This window comes from Mangifera indica, chromosome 13, assembly GCF_011075055.1.
Source record: "Mangifera indica cultivar Alphonso chromosome 13, CATAS_Mindica_2.1, whole genome shotgun sequence".
NCBI lineage: Eukaryota > Viridiplantae > Streptophyta > Magnoliopsida > Sapindales > Anacardiaceae > Mangifera > Mangifera indica.
This window is the reverse complement of record NC_058149.1, coordinates 4,097,242-4,120,084: the sequence shown is the minus strand read 5'-3', so window position 1 is coordinate 4,120,084 and position 22,843 is coordinate 4,097,242. Positions and strand designations below refer to the sequence as shown.

General features: G+C 32.9%; 2 protein-coding genes across 2 annotated transcripts; one reads left to right on the top strand and one right to left on the bottom strand.

The window, feature by feature from the left end:
* Nucleotides 1-541: 541 nt before the first annotated feature.
* LOC123193910 ((DL)-glycerol-3-phosphatase 2) lies at nucleotides 542-16,255 on the bottom strand. The gene is made up of 6 exons (XM_044606983.1): nucleotides 16,028-16,255; nucleotides 13,205-13,429; nucleotides 12,442-12,502; nucleotides 12,140-12,287; nucleotides 11,844-11,923; nucleotides 542-909 (listed from the first exon to the last, which is right to left on the bottom strand). Exons 1-6 carry the CDS (start codon nucleotides 16,092-16,094, stop codon nucleotides 783-785), a joined length of 708 nt encoding a protein of 235 aa, XP_044462918.1. The 5' UTR covers nucleotides 16,095-16,255; the 3' UTR covers nucleotides 542-782.
* Nucleotides 16,256-21,569: 5,314 nt separating this feature from the next.
* Nucleotides 21,570-22,412, top strand: LOC123194967. The gene has a single exon (XM_044608476.1). It carries the CDS (start codon nucleotides 21,570-21,572, stop codon nucleotides 22,410-22,412), a length of 843 nt encoding a protein of 280 aa, XP_044464411.1.
* Nucleotides 22,413-22,843: the final 431 nt, after the last annotated feature.

The window sequence follows — 22,843 nt, the reverse complement described above, 5'->3', positions numbered from 1 at the left end:
CGTAATTTGACATATATATTAAATTTTAATGACAATTTTTTAATATTAATAAGAGGACAAAACTATTATTTTTAGAAAATCAGTCTAATTAACTAATAGAAATAGAAGATAAGCGAGAATTTGTCATATTGAAACTTAAAATCAAACATTGGGTGGGAAATAATCATTTGGCCTTTTTGTTACTAATTCATACCTCAAGTGATTAATGTCATTAGGAAAACGGTTAAAAGATAATAAACTATCTCTTGTATTGTATCAAGACAGTGAATCATTAGCTTGCAAATGCAGGTAAGAAACCGACCATAGACAAAACAACTACCTTGTGAGGTGTTGCTGCTGCTGCTTTAGGTTTAGAAACATTTTCCTTGTTTTCCAAAACAAGCCCGTTTTCACTTTCTTATTGCATCAAGGTCGCCTTGTTTTGTTTTCTAGATGTACAACGCTATATATTAAATCGAAGAGACTAAAAGTTAGATTATTTCTATAAAAGAAGTGGTAGTTCAGTATTATCAATCAATATGGAATTCAAAAAATATCAATATGGAATTAAAGTAACTTGTTCATTCTAAGTTTTTTTCTTTTTTTCTCATTTAATTATAATATATCTTACTCCGAATGAACTGCATTCATGCTACAATGGCAATTGGATCAGAAGTTCCATAATAAAATAAAGGAGTTTTGCTCAGGAAACTGAACGATTAAGAGCTTCTATCAATCGATCAATGATATTATAGCATTCTGTATGATGCAGGTGTTTGTTTTATAAATAGGAAAATCTTCATTTATGCATCTTCAAATGGCGGCAAACCCCAATCACTCGGATTGAAATCCAATAATGAGTTCAGGACTTGGTCTGCGGTAGCATGGTAAGATTTGTCCAGCTGTGGATCCGGAACCATAACAGCAGACCTGCATTATAAATGAAATTAAATGTTAATCTTCAAGACTGCCATTAAGTGAAGGCTACATATTCCAGCTCAAGGCATGTAACTGAGTAAAAATATAATTAGTCATTTACACAGACACACTTCAGTTTAATATGGAGAACATGTTTAAATAAATTAATCAACATGCCACATTCATAAAAATGCATACAAATAACTAGATTTTCCTAAAGCAGCACTGATCAGCCCTAGAATGTGGAAAAATTGTGAAATTACTGATTTTCAAGAGGATCGGCATCCAAAACTTATTTCTATACTATCCCACATACCATTTTGCAGTTCCGTTGATTGTGATAACCCATTAGTCAGCGGTAGATCAGGATATTACTAGTGTTAGGATGGAATTCTACTAAGATTTGACACATTTCTCTAGCTATTGATGTGAACTTCGCTATAGGAGTATGATACCTATCCAAAAAAGAATTCCGTGGCAAACACCAAGTTCAACTTCAAAAGTTCAAAGTGCGAATGCTATTTCAGGAATGGAAATATGACAGGTAGAACTCTGATTCCCTAATGAAAAGCAAGAAAGTCGCCTTTGAGTTCCTTGCTTATTGACCCCTAAATCATAGAGAGAACATCAGCATTATACCGTTACAAATTGAATATCAATTCATATATATGCAAAATCTTCTTGTTGGGGTCAAAAATCTCATATAAAATCCAAAGGAGATATATTGAAGCATTTGTAAAGGAACTTTTATGTGTAAGTCTGCAGTTCGCACTAGGAAAGGTTCAGCTAAACCTAACATATCTACATGTCATTAGGAACCCAGCACCATTCAATTCTTTACCAAATTAAACCAAGTATTTGACAAACAAAAACAGAGATGATAGTTGCAATAAATGTTGAATGTTAGTTTGTGTTTACAAGAATAACAATTCTTTTCCCTGTACACAACTAAGAAAACTATAACACTCACACCTTCAGCCATTTGAGAGGCCGGAATCTCCCTGAATTTTCTAGCTTTTGAGAGACTAGGCAGTCTCCCTAACTGTGCAGGAGCTGCTCATAACTTTTTAGAAAATATTCTCCTCTCTTCTTGGGCTATGGTTTTCCTTTTTATTCCATCTCCCCTAACTACCCATGATTGCATTTGCAACAGTGGTCCTGCTTCGTTTTTGCTTTTGTGTTTGCCACCATGCTTAGTCTTAACATTACTTGCCTTTTTAAATCCACCTTAATCAAAGGTAGAGAAGATTTATTTTTTATTAATTCACACAAAAGGATAACAAACAAAAACTTAAATTCTAAGAAATATATCTTAAGCACCCCATTGTGAGCTTGCCACTCCAACTAGGGGTGGATACAAACTAAGCCGAATCCGAATACCTCACGACTCAAATTTGACTTGGAAAAAAATGAATTAGCTCGAGTTCGACGAATCAAAATTAAAGGTAGTTCGAATTCAGCTCGAATGAAAAATAGTTTACCTTGGTTTGGTTTGAGTTTATGACTCAAATTCGTAGCTTGAATTCGTGACTCATTGACAAAACAATATTGTTTTGACAATTCCTTGATATAATTCGAATTGAGCCACAAGCTAAGTTCAATCAAATTGAACCATCCCTCAACTTGTGAAATGAACCGAGCTAAATTCCCTCTAACTCAAGTGCATCTCAATTTTAAAAACGAATTGATCCTCCTGACTCAAACTCAACTCAACTCAAAGTCGAGATAAATGAATTTGAGTCAAATCGAGTCAAATTGGCTTTTAAGCCTTGACTCTAACTCCTTGTCATCAATACACATTCTTCTTCTTTTTCCTCGTCCTCTTCACATGATAACATCACTAGCAAACATTAAAACTTGCAACGATAGTTTGACCCATATTTTTCATCACACGGGAAACATAGTCCCCTCTCCAATTTTGATTGCATTTTGGCATCCAACAACTTTCAAAAATTTTCGTCCTTTTGTGCTCTTGAATTTGACCCACCAGAACTTGTTAGCTCATTATGCAAATTGGGTGTATTTAATCTAGATGAGTCCTCTCTATTGATGTTTTGAAATTGGGTGGGAAAATGAGATTGTAGTCAAATTGGGCATGTAGATTGGTAAAGGGATGGGTTTGGGAGGTTTTTGTTTGGGTTTAATTGTGTTTTGGCTCTTGGGCAATGGTAGTCATAGTTTGGGCTGGAATGAGTGAAAGTGTGTAGGTTGAAGGATGTGTTTGTACGGAAACTAGAATGAAAGTGGGTTGGTGGGTTGGGGTAAGTTTGGGTTGCAATGAATTAACGTGGTTAGGTTAAGGATGTGTTATAGACCTGGGTTTGTCGGAGTTACTGTTCAATCAACAAGTCCCTACTGCTCCTATAATGGCTATTTCCAGTGCATCCAACCACACATAACTCAACAAGCAACACAAATAATGTATTTGTAAATAGAACAAGAAGTAAATGAGAGAAATGTGATGTTTCAGTTTGTATTGTTGTCAACTGGGTTTCCTTTCTCCTGTAGGTTGACAATTATACGCCCCATTTTGCTTTTTCCTTTTTCTTGTTGGCTGATCTTTAACCCTCTTGTTTTGTTGCCACATGTGTCCAAGTGTTGATTGACATTTAGTCCTCCAAATTTGTTGTCAGGTGTCTCCAGAGCTGCCTTCTTCTTGTCTTTTTTCCTCATGTATACTTTAATCCTAACAGGATATTAGTATAAAAAAAGAATTAGGTCGGGTCATAGTCTTAAGTCTTCGGGTTAGTTGATTGCATATATATTTGGGTCAAGTGTCTAAACCCAGTTATTTTTTTTCAATTTTCTGAGTCATCTCCATCTCCTCTTCTAAATCCCTCAGCTTGAATAATTTCACCGCCGCTTCAATTTCTTCCCTAGGCCATTCAAAAATGCCCCCATTAGGATTTCGTTAGAAATTTCCCTTCACCTTACTGAGAAGAGCTCAAATCAGTAGCGATAGTCACCTACTAAGTCATCGTCCTAGAGCAACAACTTCTCATATGGGGAACCTTCTCGCAATGACCAAAAATGTTGAAACAAATCGTGCTTTAATTCATTCCAACCAGCAAATGGTTGTCAAGATTTGTGTCATTGCAATCAACTCAAAGCCACTCCTTCTATATAGACTGCAACAACCGTTAGTCTCTCTTGTTTTGTCAAATGATTAACCGAAAAATAATGTTAAGTGCGAAAGACCTAGCCAATCAAATCGTCACCGATGAAGATTGGGAATTCAAGTTGATGATGAAGTGACTCCTGCTAGCCTCCACCCTAGTTTTCACCAATTATCGTCTCATGCACCTTGACACCTTCTCTAATTTCTATCTCTCCATTCATCACTTGCCTATTTCGACTATAATTGTGCTGGCAATAGGGTTGCTCCATCAGTGCTTTTCCTAGGCTATTACCAGGTAATTTGCAACACCTATAAGTATGTCTCAAGGGCATAATGGTCATTTCATATGTGTATGTTGTTATATGATAAATTTACTATGAAATAATGTTAAAGTATGATTTTTAAATGACACAGGAATATGCATGAGGAGGCCACACTCGTGTGCCGATTGTCACATTAGCTGGATAAGTAAAGCACATGCTCATGTATAGCATTACATTGAAACAGTTTATGTTTGACATGTTAGCTGCATTTTAGGGATCCTTATCCCAAAAGTAAACACAGTATTTCAAAAGAGAGAGAGGAGCGCTAAGACTAATCTTCAGGCATTATTTTGGCAGTTCTGGTGGCATTTCCCAGCGATCCAAGTAGTGGCAATCGTAGAGAGAAGGAAAGCCTTTGATTACTTTGGTCTTTGTAGCAAACTCTCTAGGTAAGTAAGCTTGACCTGCTACTATTTGTGTATGAATTATAATGGATTGAGGAGCTTTCCTTTGCCAAAAAATTGATTGTTAAAACGTTATGAATGTAATGATGAACAAGTTATGTGATGCAACATGTTATTTTGAGATTTTAGATGCATTAATGGATTGTGGACATGATGTACCTTCGTTGTAATTTTAGAATGACTATGTCAATGTGATTAGTGGATTTGACATCAAAATTGATGATGAGTATTAATCCTTGATGCTTTTAATGATTAGATATTGCCATTATTGGTGTTATATTAATTAAAGAGTAGTAATAGTTAATCATGTTGATGATGCATTAACGAACATGCTTAGGATCAAAATCCTTATTTATGGGGGACTGTTTCAATGCTAAAAAAACTCTTAGACATGGTTTGGATGGAATGAAGTTGCCATAGAGACTAGATAGAGTACGAAATTATGATTGCGATTTTAATTTTTAGGATTATTACACGGTCATATGGTATAAGACATATCTCTATGCACAATACCCAAAATTTAGATTAAGTATTTCGATGATTGAACGACCATTAAATGTTGTTGATTGTTGAGTGGTCAACTAGAGAACGAAATTCACCCATGTATGTCTTATGTATGACCATGTATAAAGTGAAATGACTAAAATGCCTCTAAGAAGTAAAGCGGTTGAAATGAGATTGAGTTTGAGACAAATGTTAAGTCTGGAGAAGGCATGCACCCGTGTCTGGAGACACACATGCCCATGTATAGAAGAAAATGTTTATGGACAGAGGCAACGAGGAAAGAAGGCCATGCATAATTTAGAGAGTTGACATGCCTGTGTATATAGAACATTAGAGACACGCCCTTAAGGAGATAGTCATGTTCTATGCACAAGGAAGATACATGCTCGTGTATCCCATATAACACGCCCCTGTAAAAAAGGCAAAATAAAGAAAGAAAATAGGAACTAGGCTAGAAGTTTTTGGGTCGTCTTAAGAGACAGTATAGTGATCCTGAGTTTGCAGTAGTTACCAATGTGCCCAAAAGATGAGATTTTAATGGGGCACGAGATATGATTAAAGTGAAAGTTAAGATGAGATCGAGGTGATCTATGGCTTAAGATGCATGCATGGTCGACATCATAGAGTCGTTACAAAGGGGCACCATGAGTATATACTCTCTGCACTGCCCGAAGTAGGGTACCTCCGAGTAGGACACCGTACCTGCAATAGGGTATTAGCTTACAATAGAGCCTAGTTATGATGGTTAATAGTCCAATAATGGTGTTGGCGAATGGACTGCACAGCGAATGCTTACATAACCAAGTGTCAAATCTCTATATTCGATCCAGTCTAATCGGCCTAGTATATAGCTACAAGGCATAGCTTCCAAATGATGTGTTTTCACCTAGAGATGATATGATCACACTAACAAGGATCCAAGGAGTGGTTCTTTAGTGATGAATAGGAGATAATTCAATCTGAGAGTTATAATATGTAGTATAGATTTGAGATATAGGACTCATCATCATCCTAAAAAGAGTTTAGTGACAAACTCCGGATAACAAAGAGAGTATGGGTTGAGATAAAGATATTTTGGGAATTATGTCAAAGTTGATAGTAGAGTCTCCTACTTACTAAGTATTTCATCAATCATTCTCTTACTTTCATATATGCAGATACAAGTGATCGTGATAGCTACGTGACGAGTGGTGGTCAACAGACATAGAGTAGTTGAGGGCATTTTTGCCATTTCATGATTTTATCAATCTATGTATTCAGTTTATTTTGATGTATTAGGTTACACACCCTGTGATACTATGTTTAATGTTTTTATGTATTTGGACATTCTTTAACATGTTTCCGTTGATTTTGTAATTGTAAGGATATTTTTATAATTATGGTTCTATAATAAAATTATATGTTTTATTAACAAGTTTTTTAAATGTTTTTAAATATAAGCATGCTCAATTAGTTAATGTTGTAACATCTTCCTCTGGAGAACATTACTTCTAGAAGGGGGGTGTTACATAATTCTCTGTTCATCATCATTTCTCTCAACTCCCTGAGATGATTGTTCACAGTTTCTACACTACTTTCTAATTATCCACCCTTGAATTCACATTTTCCAACTTCATGTTCATTCTAACTAACTGATTCCTCGAAAGATTCTACCTCCTCCTCTAGTCCCTCTACCCTAGTCTCATTTTTGTCATGCTTTAATACAAATTGTTAGAACCTGTTAGGACATGTAATGGCAGGGCACAAAACCAAGGCATACCACAAAAGCAAGACAAAGAGGAAGACACAAAAGCAAGGCAGCAGTTGGACCACTATGAAAATGCAGACACGTGGCAAATAAAATCAAGGGTAGTTAGAGAAGAAAGGGGTATAAAGATAGAAGAAAAGAAGGAGAGAGGGGGGAGATATTTTTCAGGAAAAAAATAGGCAGCTTCGGCTGAGAAGGAGAGTACCTAGCCTCTCGAAAGCTAGGCCATTTGGGGAGGAAAAATTAGAAGGAGAAGAGGAAGAGGAGAGCCCAGCCTCTCGAATGCTGGTGAAGGAGGCCTGAGTTGGAATCCCTTCAGTTCAGTGCTTAGTTTCTTTAGTGTTTGATTTCTTGATTTCCCATCTTTATTATTGAAACTGATTGAAAGCAAAACAGAGCCCTTGTGATCTCTGCGGCTGTTATTTTATTTTGATATCAAAGATACATTCCGAAATAGCAACTTGTCTACTGTTTACTGCCATAATTCATATAACATTTACTGTTACATTCTTCTCGTATCTGCTAGAGTCTGATTGCAATGGCATCCAAATACCCTCGTTGAAGCCAAACCAAGTTGTTCACCAGATAACTGCCAGCAGGTACCTATCAGAACCCAACACTGTTCTAATTCTCAACCAATTAAACCAAGTCATTGACAAACAAAAGCATAAAGCCGAACTTGTTCTAACTCTAAAACAAGTTTGACTCAAGTGAGCTCAAATTTTAACGGCGTTCAGCTTACTGAGCTCACGAGCTTAAAAAATTTATATACGAATCAACAAAAATAATATTGTTTTAATTATTTTTGCTTGACTATAGTACTCAATCGAGCCAAGCTTGAACAGCTTTGAGACGAGTTTAAGCTCAATTTGGTTCGAATCCAACCCTAGCAACAATATATGTTGAATGTTAGTTGTGTGTACAAGAGTAACAATTCTCTTCCCTATATACAACTGAGAAAACTATAATAGTTGCACTTCCGGCTATTCAATTGGCAAGAATCTCCTTGAATTTTCTAGTTTTCGAGAGGCTAAGGTCTTCCTTATTATTCTATCTCCCCAAAATACCCATAATTGAATTTGCCATGTGTCAACCCTTTTTCAAGTGGTCCTAATTCGTTTTCCTACCTTGCTTTTGTGTTGTGCCACCATGCTTAGTCCTAACAAATGCTAATGGTTGATAAGTGATTGACCTCCTAAATATTCACTTTGCATATGAGACACCCACTTGTACATAAAGATTTGTGCTTTATGTTCTTTGGCAATTCGTATGAGTAATTAATTTTTTGAAACTACAATCCAAGCAACAGTCTCACCATATGGGAGCACTTAAACAACTTAATCAATAATATTGAGTAACTAACAAGAAACTACAACATTACTTGTTAAAAAGTGATGAATAATTCATTATAGTCATGTCTACCAAACACAAGCCGTCCCAGTCAACAAATAGCCTATAAGATGTTGTATCACTTGAAGCTTTAATGTCATCTGACACACTGTCTACTCAACTGACATTGAAAGATGAACATTTACTTTGATGATAAATGGTATAAGCATAAGCAAGACTCAAATAATAACTGCCAAAACCCATCTATTAGTGAGATTCTATTATAAGGAAGCGACTTTTCCTATTACCAAAGAGTTGCAAATGAAAACAGATGGCAAACACCTGAACAAATTGATTGGGTGTGTCCCCACACTGAAAATTCATGGATGAAAATGATAAATGGTCACAGCCTGATAATTAAAAGGTCATAAATCCATACATGGATTTGTCTTATATTGGTTCTATATAATGAGACCTCATATTATAGTTTGATATAATTTGGAATATGATAGGCCACCCATTGTCAAAGTGTATCAAAAGAAGAAGAGCTGGATAAGCATAAGAGACATGGTGAAACGGTTGGATAAGAATAAGATATAATGTGTTTAAATGGAAGGTTAACAAGATAATAAAATAAATAAGATATTTGAATAAAGTAGATAAAATATTTGAATAAGGCAATATTTAAATAAGGTGTAGCTAAAAAGAGGGAGGATAACTCAATTTGAACAGGTTGCCACACTTATAAATAAGAGAGAGAAGTTGGTAGTAATCATCAAGGAAAAATACAAAGAATTCAGAGGATTCTGGGGGCTTAGGCTTAGAGGGAGGTTGGCATTATACTGTCAGCATCCATTTGGGATTTAGTTTATGCTATTCCATTTAGTTATGTCTTTTGTTCATTCCACAATAAATTACAGTAGTATTTGGGTTATATTTAATAGATATCAATCAATGAAAGTCATTCATTTCTATTGAATTGAGCTACTTTGAGATGAGTATCCATCAAACTTGGTATCAGAGCAATACGATTTTGAGAATGGAAATAGTTGATATGATGCAAGATGAAAATGAAAAATAGAGGTTTGTCCAGCGATTGATACAATTGAAGATCCGAACAATGTGGGCAAATGGAATTTGTCTTTGTTGTGAAAGAATAGAAACCCAATCACAACTGTGAATGTAAGTCATGGGTGATTTTTATGGTAGAAGAGGACGAATTAGATGAAGACGGCATCGCAATCATATTTGACAAGAAACAAGAAGAGAAAGCCATTTGGTTGAAATAGAAGATTCTGATAGGTAAGCACCGATTTCCGATTGTGAAGAAACAATTTCCGACAAATTCCAAGTTGATCTAGTTGAGACGACATATTTCAAAGGAAATTCAATTGCTTCCAGTGAAGCCCATCCACCGAAATTTGTTCAATCACTTTACTATTATGGTTTTGTCTTTAAAAGGTCAAAGAAGGATGAAACTAAGTAAGAAAGCAAAGAGAAAGGAGATTGTATCCACGAAACACAACTCAAACAAAAGACCCGACACGATCCAAACTTGGTATGTATCTTCTATTCACACGTCAACGAAGACCTGATTCAAAACTCAATTGGTCCACATCAACTTAAATGTTTTACACCCAGACCCATATACACCAATCCAAATAAAACTCATCTCAACCTCTAAGCCCAAGCCTACTTACATTCAATCCTTTTATGCACATCACACTCTCAACTAAGCCCACTTACCCCACCCATGTATCAATTTGGCAACATAAATGAACTAAAGGTGGACTTGTGTAGAAACCCTTGTAACCATTTTTCCGCTCTTCACCTTGAGGACAAGGTGAATCTTTTGGCGGGGAGTATTGATAGGCCACCCATTATCAAGGTGTATCAAAGGAAGAGGGGCTGGATAAGCATAAGAGATATGATGGAGTGGTTGGATAAGAATAAGAGATAATGTGCTTAAATTAAAGGTTGACAAGATAATAAAATAGATAAAATATTTGAATAACGTGTAACTAAAAAGGGGGAGGATAACTCAATTTGAACGAGCTGCTGTACTTACAAATAAGAGGGAGAAGTTGATAGTAGTCATCAAGGAAAAATACAAGATTTTAGGGGATTTTGGCGGCGCAGGCCTAGGGGGAGGTTGGCATTATACTGTCAGCATCCACTTGGGATTGAGCTTATGTTATTCAATTTGGTCCTGTCTTTTGTTCATTCCATAATAAATTACAGTAGTATTTGGGTTGTATTTAATAGATATCAATCAATAAAAGTCATTCATTTCTATTGAACTAAGCTACTTTGAGACGAGTATCCATTAGAATATTTCTTCAAGGTCTGAGATGAAATTAATTACAGCTCTGAAGTGGATCTACTATAGATTAGACTGGAAACAATAACTTGTATTCTCTTACTTAAAAGCCAAAGGATAAGCAATCATGGGCATAAGGAATAAAAGAGCCATACAAATTTATACCCCAACAAAAAAGTACTATAATAAGAATATTATTTTGCATTTACTCCAAACTTCCTTTGGAAAGTAAGCTGAAAGCTTATGTATCCAGAAAATAGTGTTTCTTCTCTAAAGGAAAAGAAAACATTTCTTACATTTTAAGACCAACTCATCAAGTTTTATGTTTTATTAGCAACTTACAAAACTAAATATTAAAATCCTGTCAGTCTTATTTGTATGCGACCAAATTATGTGCTTCTAAAAACACTTAACACAATGTTTTTATTGACACAATAGCAAGGAGGGTTTGGACCATATGAATTTTTAAATTTATGACCTCTATAATCTCATTGATGACTAAAATATTCCACAGAATTTCTATTCTCCAATGCTTACTTCACACATTTTACTAAGCATCAAAAGTATGATTATTGGATCTATTGAACTTCACCAATAATTAAATTCCTAAAAATTCAGTTTTCAGAGATTCTCAACCCTCTACGGTTGATCTAACAGATAGTGAGCTATGTTGACCATTACCTAGAGAGTAAAGGAATACACATCAAGTGGGTTTATTGAATTTCAAAATATAGACACATTGGAGGAGAGATCGATAGAGAAAAAAGATTATTATGAATTGCTAAAAAACTATAAAACTTGAAACATAGAAATTTTCTAAGAAAATATAGATTAATACACTTTCATATATTTTAACATCAACTTCTTAATATATATGTATAAGGGACACAAAATAACTATAATTATTGATATGTAACCTGATATGTATTTGAGACTAAATACCACTACATAATAGACAATTAACAAATATTAAGACCTTTATATTTAAACTTCAAAGTTTATTATAACTTAAATAATATTTTTTTCCAATACAGAAAACCATGAACGCTGCCACAAATGATATTAATAAAATAGAAAGCCAAGTAACCAACAAGTTATAGCAATGTAGAATTCGAAGATTTTAATGGCTCAACAAAGCTTTCACTACCAATTAAAAAAGGAGATTCCACACAAGACTAAGTGGTCATGTGAATGTACTTACATCCCAGCATTCTTAGCTGCAAGAACTCCAGAGGGTGCATCCTCAAACACTAATATCTTATCTGACTCTACCGGGCCACCCTGTTCATCAGCAAACTTTGATCAGTATCTATGTTGAATAAAACTAATGATCTCACTAGAGAAGACAATTTTTTGTCTGTTTATCAGCAAACTTTGATCACTATCTATGTTGAATAAAACTAATGACCTCAATAGAGCGGACAATTTTTTGTATACTCCAGCAGATGCCACTGTCACAAATTACAATATAGAAGAGCATCTATGAAATAGTTTTACCTCAAACCTCTTGGCTGCTGCAAGGAATATATCTGGCGATGGCTTGCCTTGTTTAACTTCTGGATCATCACCAAGAACAAAATGATGCATTAATGAGAAAAGCTCACCGTGTCTCTGGGTTTTCAATTCAAAATGCTGCCTGTGAGAACTGCAAAATACAGATAAACACTGCTCATAAATATCCATGATGAATTCAGCAAATTCTGTAAAATATGTGGAAGGTAAAGAAAAATGAGCTTTAGATTCTTGATAATCAAAAGAATTAAACAAAACACAAAATGCAATGTCTGAGTTAGCCTTACCCTGTTGCCAAGCAAATTGGTATTCCTTTGGCATGAAGATGTTTAATCAAATGGCTAGCCCCTACAACAAATAAAAAATGTTTTATTTGAAACTGATTTAAATCACAGAATCATAAATTAGAAATATTTTTATGTGGACATGGCTTTGTTGGGCAAACTTGGCTGGTACTACATCATTATTAGCGTGTGACAATGTTCCTAGAAAAGGAGGGTTGGGGATTATGGTCAACTTCTCATTCTCAAATTCTTCTCTCCTTTCAATTCTTCTTCTTCCTTATATCTTTTTGTTTTTTATTATATATCAACTTAACATTGAAACACCTTCGGTATGTGTGGGTTCTTCACTGACTGATTACAATGAAATTTTTTTGTGTTTGTGTGTATATGCTCTAATGTGTGGTGCACGGCCAAGTTCAAGTTCTAGATTATCTACTTTGTTTACAAATTTCAATCTTGACTGCACATTTTCGGGTTTTTTATGTAAATTTGTGCAGTTTTATGTATACACACACATATAATCTCCGCTTGCAAATTTCTATCTTGCCTACAACTTTTCTGGTTTACTCTGTGCCTGCGCCCCTTTTTTCCAGTAACAGTCACAATCTGGTTACAGATATGTTTCCTCAGAATACCATTATAAAACATCAGGGGTTGTAACCTCTGGATTAATTGTTACCTCACTTCAACAAAATTAATCAGAGAATGACTAACAAGAGATTTTATTGAGCATAAGTTATTAATGTGAAGATACAATAACTAGTACCTGGCATGAGCTCACTTGTTGGAAACAATGTACGTAACATCTCTTCTCTTTCTACAAGAAAATCCTCTGCAGAAAGTGAGTCACTAATTCCAGTCTCTTCAACAAAGACCCGAGCAGCTTCAATTGCTTTCCTTCCCATCATTTTTGCCTTAAGAGACCAATCAAAAGTTTTATTGTATCTAGCAAGTATGATCTCTTGGACTTGAGTGTAGAATTTCTCTGTATCTGCAGTAGTTAATAGTAGAAACCCCATCAGATTTGTAATTATTTTCCTAGGATTTAGCATGTATTATCACGATCAACTTAATTGATGAAAGAATTAAGAACCCCAATTCTAAAAATAACAATTTGGCACGAAATGTAAGACTCCAACTGAATCAAAATTAACAAAATCTTAATGACAACAGAATGGCAGTAATGCCCAAAATAGAATTGTCATTTATGGAAAACATAGAGAACAGGGTTGCCAAAGAATAGGAATTACAAAAGATTAAGTTACATAAACTTCAATTGAGAGGGTAAAAGTAAAAGCAAAGAAATTAAGAACCAAAGAAAAATGTATTTCCAGGTTTGTGTATGGTTTGAACTTAAAACTTTTCAATTCTACAAGTTGTTGCTAATCATAGTAATTAGGTCTGGACAAAAGAAATCCAACTTTTGGTGCTGGACTCAAACAAGATAGTCATCATTTCCACTAGCAAAAGAGGGTGCCCCTAGGCAGAGAATGGAGGGTAAAAAGTACTACTTATGATCCAAGCACATGTAAGGAGGTTCCAGAAACAACAAGAAAATGATGACAACGAGATCAAGGTTGGATTTGAAGTTTTTGTGATAAATAAGGTGGAATTTGGTGTGAGGTTGGGATTTGAAATATATGCAATGTTACTGAAAATGAATGATGCCAAAGTAATGTTTTTGGCTATAGCCAATAACATGGAGTTAAACACTAACAAATGGATTAGTGGCAAAATGGGAGGGATTTTTTCAAATTGGATTGCAAGAAATGTGAAAAAAAAAAAATCATCAAATGATCCCCACCTTGAGGACAAGGTGGTTTTTAGGGGCGAGTAATGATAAGATTAGGAAATAATTGACATAATAATAAAGGTTATGATAAGATTACAATAGAATTAGATAATAATGGAATTGAAATCAAAATAAAGATTATGATAATATAATGATTTTGAGAGAATTAGGGAATTTAATAAAGTTAAACTAGGATAAGATTTTAGGATATGAAAGTATAAAAGGGGAATAGAGAAATGGGGGAAAAATATGGTTCGTTGGGCAGCTTAGGCTGTGGGTAGCCCCTTAGGGCTAATTGGGAGGGGAAAGACACCTCTTATTGCCCTTGGGAGGAGTTGGCACCTCTTGTTGCCAACACTATTTTCTTTCAATATTAATAAAATCTAAGTAGGTTCTTATGAAGGTTCTAGAAACAACAAGAAAATGAAGACAGGAACACCTTTGGGATCAAGGGCATTCAAGTTCTATGTTGGAGGCCATGATAAGATATGCATTGATTCTAACAAAATTATTGAATAATCATATGATTAACAATGTTCTAACAGAATATTACAGTGTTATCCTAACAAAAGAAAATGATGGAAGAATTTAAACTTAAAATAACATAACAGCAAAGAATGATTAACACAGCCAACCCCAGATGAGATGGGATTACCATTAGCTGATTGAAGAGATTTTTCATAATTTACCAAAAGAATCTTATTTATATCATCCAGAAACTTCTACAGAGAGAAAACTAATAAATAAGGAATAATAATCCAAGTAGTTAGCAGCAGTAGTTACAGAAAAAAAGCAAGAAAAACAAAATTATAGAGTTCAGTCAGAGTCAATTAATTAACAAAATCATACAATGAAAGTCGACTTCGAAAAAAATCAATAACATCACAATAAAACACAGTACCAACAATTAGCTCAATGTTGTAACAAAAACATTTTTCTCTACTAAGAAAATATGGTAAAATGGATATCTCCTAGTGGAAATGACAATAATAAAAATCTTTTACTTGATGCCATTCGCATAACAAAGGTAACTTGGAAATTTTATCTAATCACTAATATTACATGGAAGAAGGAATGTCATTTTCCAAAATTTAATCTACTTAGTTGAGAGTCCAATTTTTTTTATTCTTGTTAATTAAAGACCCTATTTATCATGAATAATCATTAGATATGAATTATTCAGCAAACATAATGGCATGCATCAAACCAGGAAATTCACATATGCTGACAAAGCTTGTTCTCTTTAGCAATTTAAATTTTGATTCATATTGACCATTTGCTTTTGTCTAAATAAGTAGACATTAAATATACACCTGTATGATAAAATACTGATATTCATTTACTCTGGCTTGTAAAAAAAAAAAAAGCTAACACTTGATCCAAATTCACACATTCAGACCTTCTCAGATAACTGATAAAAACAAACACCCAACTATTTACTTTAAAAGCCATCAGACAACAGACAATCGAAATTGACATAAAGTGTCTAGTGGCTTCACCAAAAACAGCTTAGAGGCAATTGCCATCAAGAAATGGGTCAAGGGTAAAAGAAAATTCACATAAAACAAAGAATCTGATCTACTTGTTTAACCATAGCAAACAATATGATTGTATATACTTGCTCCGACGAATTAGCATTTTAATTTGAACCCAATTGAAGAATACCAAAACATTCCCATCTACATTTACCCAAAAATCATGATTGAGTATATATATATCAACTGAACTCAACAGAATAAAGATGAAGCACGAAAGAAGAAGACAAACAAATTCAAAGTGTTTGATAAAACAAGTTACCCAATAAGAGACCGTCCATGTCGAAGATGACATGGGTGATTGGTTTGGGGCCCGAAACGGCTGCCATTGAGAATTGGGTTTCCAGGTCTGACGTTTCTGTACTTCAAAAAACAGTTGATTGGTTTATTCAAGGTCTCTACTCTATATTCGTCGCTTGTTCATTCCCAGATGCCAGAGCATTGACGCGAACCCGATTCCAGCACCACGGTCAGATCTGTTCGATCCCTTATACTTTTTGGCATATCAAAAACACCCCTTCAGTTTGCCAATTAGTCAATCACGTCTCTTGTGGAGATCATAAAATTGAACAAAGTATATTTAGTTTTGAATATTCAATTAGATACTCAAATAATATATTATTATTTGATTAGGTATTATTTTAGTTTTAATTTAAAATTATTTAATTATATTAAAATATATTATATAATTATATAATTAAATATTCAAAATTAAGTATATATAATTTAATTATCTATAATCATTGAAAGGCTAATAAAATTTAGGATATTCTCAACAAGTATTGAATGAATAAACAGAGCCCCTAAAGTATAAACACTAAAAGCCAGCTTTACCCTGTAACCATACAAATAAATTGGTATCCCTTTGACAGGGAGATGTCTGATCAAACAGCTTCCCCTACAGCAAAAGTTTTACTTACAATGAAACATCCAATTAGGTATTTAGATTATATGTTATTGTGATAGGCCAAAGGAGTATTTCCGATTCAAGTTTAGGTGCAATTTTAAAGTTATATCTATAAAGTTTGAAAAATCTGAAATCTTATATATTAATCAACTAGAGTTAAAATTTTCAGATAAATATAAGGATAAAATTGTTATTTTACTAATAGTATTAAAAAAATAAAATTTATTATATTTTTCTCTCCTAAGTTTTAAAAACTAATATTTCACCCCTTTAAAAGTTTTTACACTTTGAAAAATGACATTTTCCCCCCAAAACCTTTGAATTTTTTTCTTCTCCTCCAACCACTTTCTCTGACGATCTGGAAAGGATGACGACAAAACTTGTTCACCGACAAAGAGATATGGATCTCTTCGTCGACAAAGAACGAAGAGATTCTAGATTTGTATATGTGCGTTGACCAATGCTTTAGGGAGGAGAGTGGAGGTCGTCAGCGTTAGAGATGGTGGTCGGAGAGGTGAAGAAAAAATTTGGAGAGAAATTATGACTTTTCAAAGTTAAAAAACTTTATTTATGAGTGAAGTTGTTAGTTTTTAAAATTTATAGGGGAAATAAACAAATTTTATATTTTTTAATATTATTAATAAAATAATGATTTTATTCATATTTCTAATTGAGAATTTTAACAACAGTTACGTTATGGGTGGAATTTCGAGTTTTTCAAATTTCATGGGTGTAACTTTAAGAACACACTTAAATTTTGGTGGGAAATAGTCCTTTGACTTATTGTGATTAGATGATTTTAAATTAAAAATAAAAGAAAATCGAGGTAAATACCCAATTGGATGCACATAATATTTTGGACCCTTCAACAAAGGTTGGTTAGCTTCTGTTGTCTTTCAGCCCATCAATTTTGCCTTAATGGGGCGTTTGGTTTGGTAATGTTTTATTACGAAAATAAAGAGATTATTTTAAAAATATATTATTGAGAAGATTACTAACTATAAATAATTACTATGTTTGATAAAATTTGATAAAAATAAATAGTATAAATAATTAATGTGTTTAGTTAACGGTAATAAAATAATACTAGTAAATTATTTTACTTAAATGTTTTTGAATATAATTATTTTTAAATATTTTTATATTGTTTGTCTGGTTTGTCAGTAATAAAAGATTACAGTAATCTTCTATTACTAATACTAATATGACAAGTAATATAGGTGGTAGTCTAATTATCACTTTTACCGTATGTATTAAAAAATTACTAAAGTAATCTTTAAAACACTCTAACCAAACGACCCTTTAAGAGTTACGTGACGTATCTAGTGAGTATGACTATTTAGACTTGTGCATAGAATTTCTCTGCTTCTGCAGGCTGCAGCCGTAAATGGAAGAAAGTTCACCGGATGTGCAAACTTCCCTAGGATGTGCATGTATCGATGACCATTCAACCAATATATATATATATATATATATATATATATATATATATATATATATATATATATATATGAGTTTAGAGCTCAGAATTTTCAAAAACAACAAATTGGCACAATATGTAAGCCTCCAACTGCATCAAAATTTTATGCAAATCGCAGAGGGACAATGCTCAATGTAGATATGAACTTCATTTGAAAAACAGACACAACACCTTTGGGATAGAAATCCTTTTATAGTACTCATTTATTCTTTTACATATATATTTTAAATTATTTTTAAATTTTATCAAATTAATTACTAATATTTTCCCTTTTCACCTGGCTATTTATACTGCTTTTATGCAGAACCTCTATTTTTTTTAATTAATTAATTAAAATTTAATAAATTATTTTCTAGTGTTAAAAATTTGGGACGACTCTCTCGCTCACCCGTCTGCCTCAGCCACCCTTAGTCCTTACAATTTTAGATATTCTCATTATTTTTCAACGGCTGCAATAAATAAGAGCTAATAATACGTACACCCATACGTCACGAATAACTCAATTTTATTTTTATTTTGATTGCCAATCAAAATTAATTAATTAAGTCTACTAAATATAAATTTAATGTATGTATGTACACATAGATATTGCATTTTTTTTAATTATTTTCCCTATAAAAATATGAATAATATTATATGGATAATTTATAAATATAAATTTATACACAATTAATTATATGTCACTATATGATTGGATATTATTTTATTTTTAATTTAAAACTATCCAATCATATAATAACATATCATTGATTATGCATAAAATTATATATATGAGTTATGCACATAACATTACACAAAATAAGATATAATTAAATTAATTCAGAACTTTCTTTTATAAATCAAGACTCTCTATATTAGGTTTTGTTTAAAGCAATATTACATGTATATATTTTTTATATATAATTTAAATACATATATGATTTATCACTATATAATTAGATATTATTTTATTTTTAATTTAAAATTTTTTAATTATATAATAACATTTCATCTATGTATTCAAATTATATATAAAAAATTTATATACATAATTTTATTACTTTTTTACACAAGTCCAGTTTTCTTTGTTATTGGAAAATATTTTTTAAAAAATCATATGGTGTTGAATTACCAAAATAAAAAATTTTAATTATGAAAAGATTAGGCAAAATCATAAAATAGTGGAGGGATATTTTGTTTGTAATTTCAACATTTTAAAATAAGCTAAAATTAAAAATTATTATAAGAAAAGCTCAAAATTTAAGTTTTTCTCACTTGTAGTAGAATTAAGGGTGGATGAAATTCACACCAACTTGGCCTCAAATTGTTGTTTAACTTAAATAAATTAAACTCAAACTAAATTTTTAACTTGTTAATTTTAAACCCAGTTCAAGATTGACACCTAATCAGAATCATTTCATTAGAGTTCATTTTGTTAATAATTTTTTTTACTTTTGATAATTATTTTTTACGATGTTATTAAACGGTCAATTTGGTAAGTCAAATCGAATATCAAATTAGTTGTTTTGAATTCAAGTCAATTAAACCTAAGTTAACTATTTTGAATTTAAAATAAGCCGAAAATGAAATTCATTTTGTACCCTAAGTAGAATAATTTATTTATTTAATACTTTTAAATGATTTTTCACTTTTGTAATGTAATTAAACAACTTATAAATATTTCAAAATTAGGGACAAGTATTTTTGGTTAGTAAATAAGCCAAACCAACCATTTAATTTTATCCTATCAAGGGTTATTAATTTTATGATAAAAATATGATTTTAAGATAAGCATTTTTCTCTTTATTATTGGTAATACTAATACCAATATCAGTCATGATATATATATTATAAAGAAAAATCTCATTCACCTATATTGAAAAATATTGATTTTGATTTGTCAAAACCCTATTTATGAAAATCTTCATGCACCTTCCATACCACCACCAAAGAAATGTCAAAAATATCTTACTCATTATTTCAATGAATCTCATCCTTTCAACATAATCAGGCCGATCTTCTATTGTGAAATTTATCCTACTTTTTACATTTACTCGAATAAAAGTTAAAGATATTCTACTCAATCCTCTTTATCCTTGCAAATTATTTTTATCTCCATAGGTTATCTCAAAACTGTCCCTTCCCTTTGTGGTGCATAGGATGATCAAAATGATTTAATTATTAAATCAAATTGAAATATAGATTATTTATCAATTCAAAAATATAATAAAATTAATTTTTCAATTCAATTATCAATTTGTTTAATTTTTAAACCCAGTTAGTCAAACTAATTAAATAATAATAATAATAAAAGTATCGAATATGTTTTGAAAAATTGAATAAAAAATAATAAAGTAGAGTGAAAATATGAAATTCGGTTCAAATTGGTTAACTATAAATTCACTAACCGATATTTTTAGTTTAGTTTAAAATTACTTAATCTCTAAATTGGTTTAGTATCAATTTATGATTTTTTTCAAATCAAAAATTTAGTTTGGTTTAAACTAATGTTAAATCAGTTTGATTAACCCATGGTTGGATTCGTCCCAAACTTGTTTGAGTTTGGCTAGAATGAGTCTAAAACAAGTGTGACTTAAGTGAACACAAGTTTAAGTTTGAGTCTAAAGTTTAATACTACTGAACTCAAACTCAAGTTTGAGAAATGTTTGATTCATTAAACTCGTAAACATGAAAAAATTCAAGCCAAATTAACTAAAACAAAATTATTTTAATTAATACGTATCAAAATAATATTGTCTTAATCATTTTTGGCTTAACTACTATAATATTGAATCAAGTTCAAAACTCAACTCAATTTAACACTATAGTTAAACTCAAGTCAAACTTGAGTTTAACTTCTTTTAAATAAGTCAAACTTTAATAATTTTGAGTGAAACTTGACGAGCTCAAGTTTAGACTTAAATTCAGTTCCCCTCAAATCAAACCAAACCAAATTTAAGTTAGGTGAAATTGATCTTGATTTGGTTCAATTCTAGCCCTAAGGAAACCGGTTTCCCCGACAGTGCAGGACTTTCTAGATGCATTTCTTTGTCCATCATCCGTTTAATTTCTTGCGATTCTTCTTCTAGAAGGCATGGATAATGAGAATAAAACTATGAACAACGCTTTGTAAAGACTCCAACTTAACAAGAAGTACTTGGAAAGAAACTCGCTACTACTTTGTCTCTTTCCCTTTGTCTTTTTACAACTTTATTTTATTTTTCTAATTTATGATTTTATATACATACATACATATATATATATATATATATATATAAAGAAAAATTTTATATTTCTATCCTCTCAATCTGATTCTTAAAACTAATCACCATTTTAGCATTTAATCTGCTTTTCTCTTTTACTATAAAAATACCCTACAAATCCTTTCTTATTCATTCTCTTCATTTTCCTTATCTCATTTCTCTCAAAAAAATCACCATGGGAGCTCTTGAAAAAACAGACCACCATCATCCTCATCTTCACGTTCGTGACCCGGAAGAAGAAGAAGAAGCTCTTTCTCTCTCTGACCTTCCTCTCGATGAAAATAATGGCAAGACGACGAGCCACAGTAATAATAATACCCCTCGACGAACATCTTCATCTTCATCAACTGAATCCGGGGCCCCAGAATTCTTCGAGTTTCTCAGCAATCTCAGCTCTGAGATGTGCGCTGCCGAAGATTTAATTTTCTGCGGCAAACTCATCCCGTTAAATAATAGTGAACAAAATCCCATTTCTCTTCATCATCATCGACAACAACAACAGCCGCAACACTCGTTGAAAGCGTACAGCATGTCATCGATTTATGAACACAAACAAGGCCCTTTTCGTCGGAGATCGGAGTCGCTTTCCGAGTTACAAAGTTCTCGTTCTAAGAGTAAAATTCTGAGAAGCAGTCGATCGCTTGACTATCAGAAGTTGCACCGGGTTTCGAGCTCGAAGACCTCGTCGGAATCCGACATGGAGCAGAACCCGTCTGTCAGAAGCGTCGGGAAATCGGATAATTTCAATAAATTTCGGGTGGTGAAGCCACGGTGGTACTTGTTCATGTTTGGAATGGTGAAGTTCCCGCCGGAGATGGACCTGAGAGATATCAAAAGCCGCCAATTCCGTCGCAATTCATCCGTGATGTTCCCGCCGTTGGACGCATCAGGAAATTTCCCGGCGAACCGGAGCTCCGCAACCGGTGAGAAGACTTCGTGGAGGTTTCTCAAGGCTTTAAGTTGTAGAGACGATGCCAGCGTGGCCGCAACGACGCCGTTGTGCATGCCACACGCGTGACAGATGTCACGTGTCATGCATATTTTCCCATTCGACCAATCAAACTACCCCAGTTTGCTTTGGTGTTTTTATGCATCAGAGGGCAAATTCGTCATTTAATATTGGAATTTGGGACGAGAATTTCCTTTATTTTCGCTAAAAATTACAATTGATGACTTTACGTACAAGGAAATGTGTGATAATGTACAGTGCGGAGCGTGGGAGATGATGATGATTGTATTTGTATGTAATTGAGAATGAAGATTTGATTTCATGTTTGGATGGTGGAGGCCAGTAGAAATGAATGATAATCACGAGACTCTCGACAATGACATAATAGATCTTTTATGCGTACTTCAGTTATTTTATTTTTATTAAATTTGTTATAAATTAAAATTACTATTTAAGTTTTGGATTTTTATATTTATATATTTGTGGGATTCGGTGGATAA

What these genes read in the sequence shown, in the direction of transcription:
- LOC123193910 (XM_044606983.1), bottom strand. Translation starts at nt 16,094, where the DNA reads ATGGCAGCCGTTTCGGGCCCCAAACCAATCACCCATGTCATCTTCGAC. An exon ending in AACAAGTGAGCTCATGCCAG is followed by an intron (nt 12,503 to 13,204) that starts GTACTAGTTATT and finishes TATTTGTTGTAG; the next exon opens with GGGCTAGCCATTTGATTAAA. An exon ending in CCAATTTGCTTGGCAACAGG is followed by an intron (nt 12,288 to 12,441) that starts GTAAGGCTAACT and finishes TGTATTTTGCAG; the next exon opens with TTCTCACAGGCAGCATTTTG.
- LOC123194967 (XM_044608476.1), top strand. Translation starts at nt 21,570, where the DNA reads ATGGGAGCTCTTGAAAAAACAGACCACCATCATCCTCATCTTCACGTT.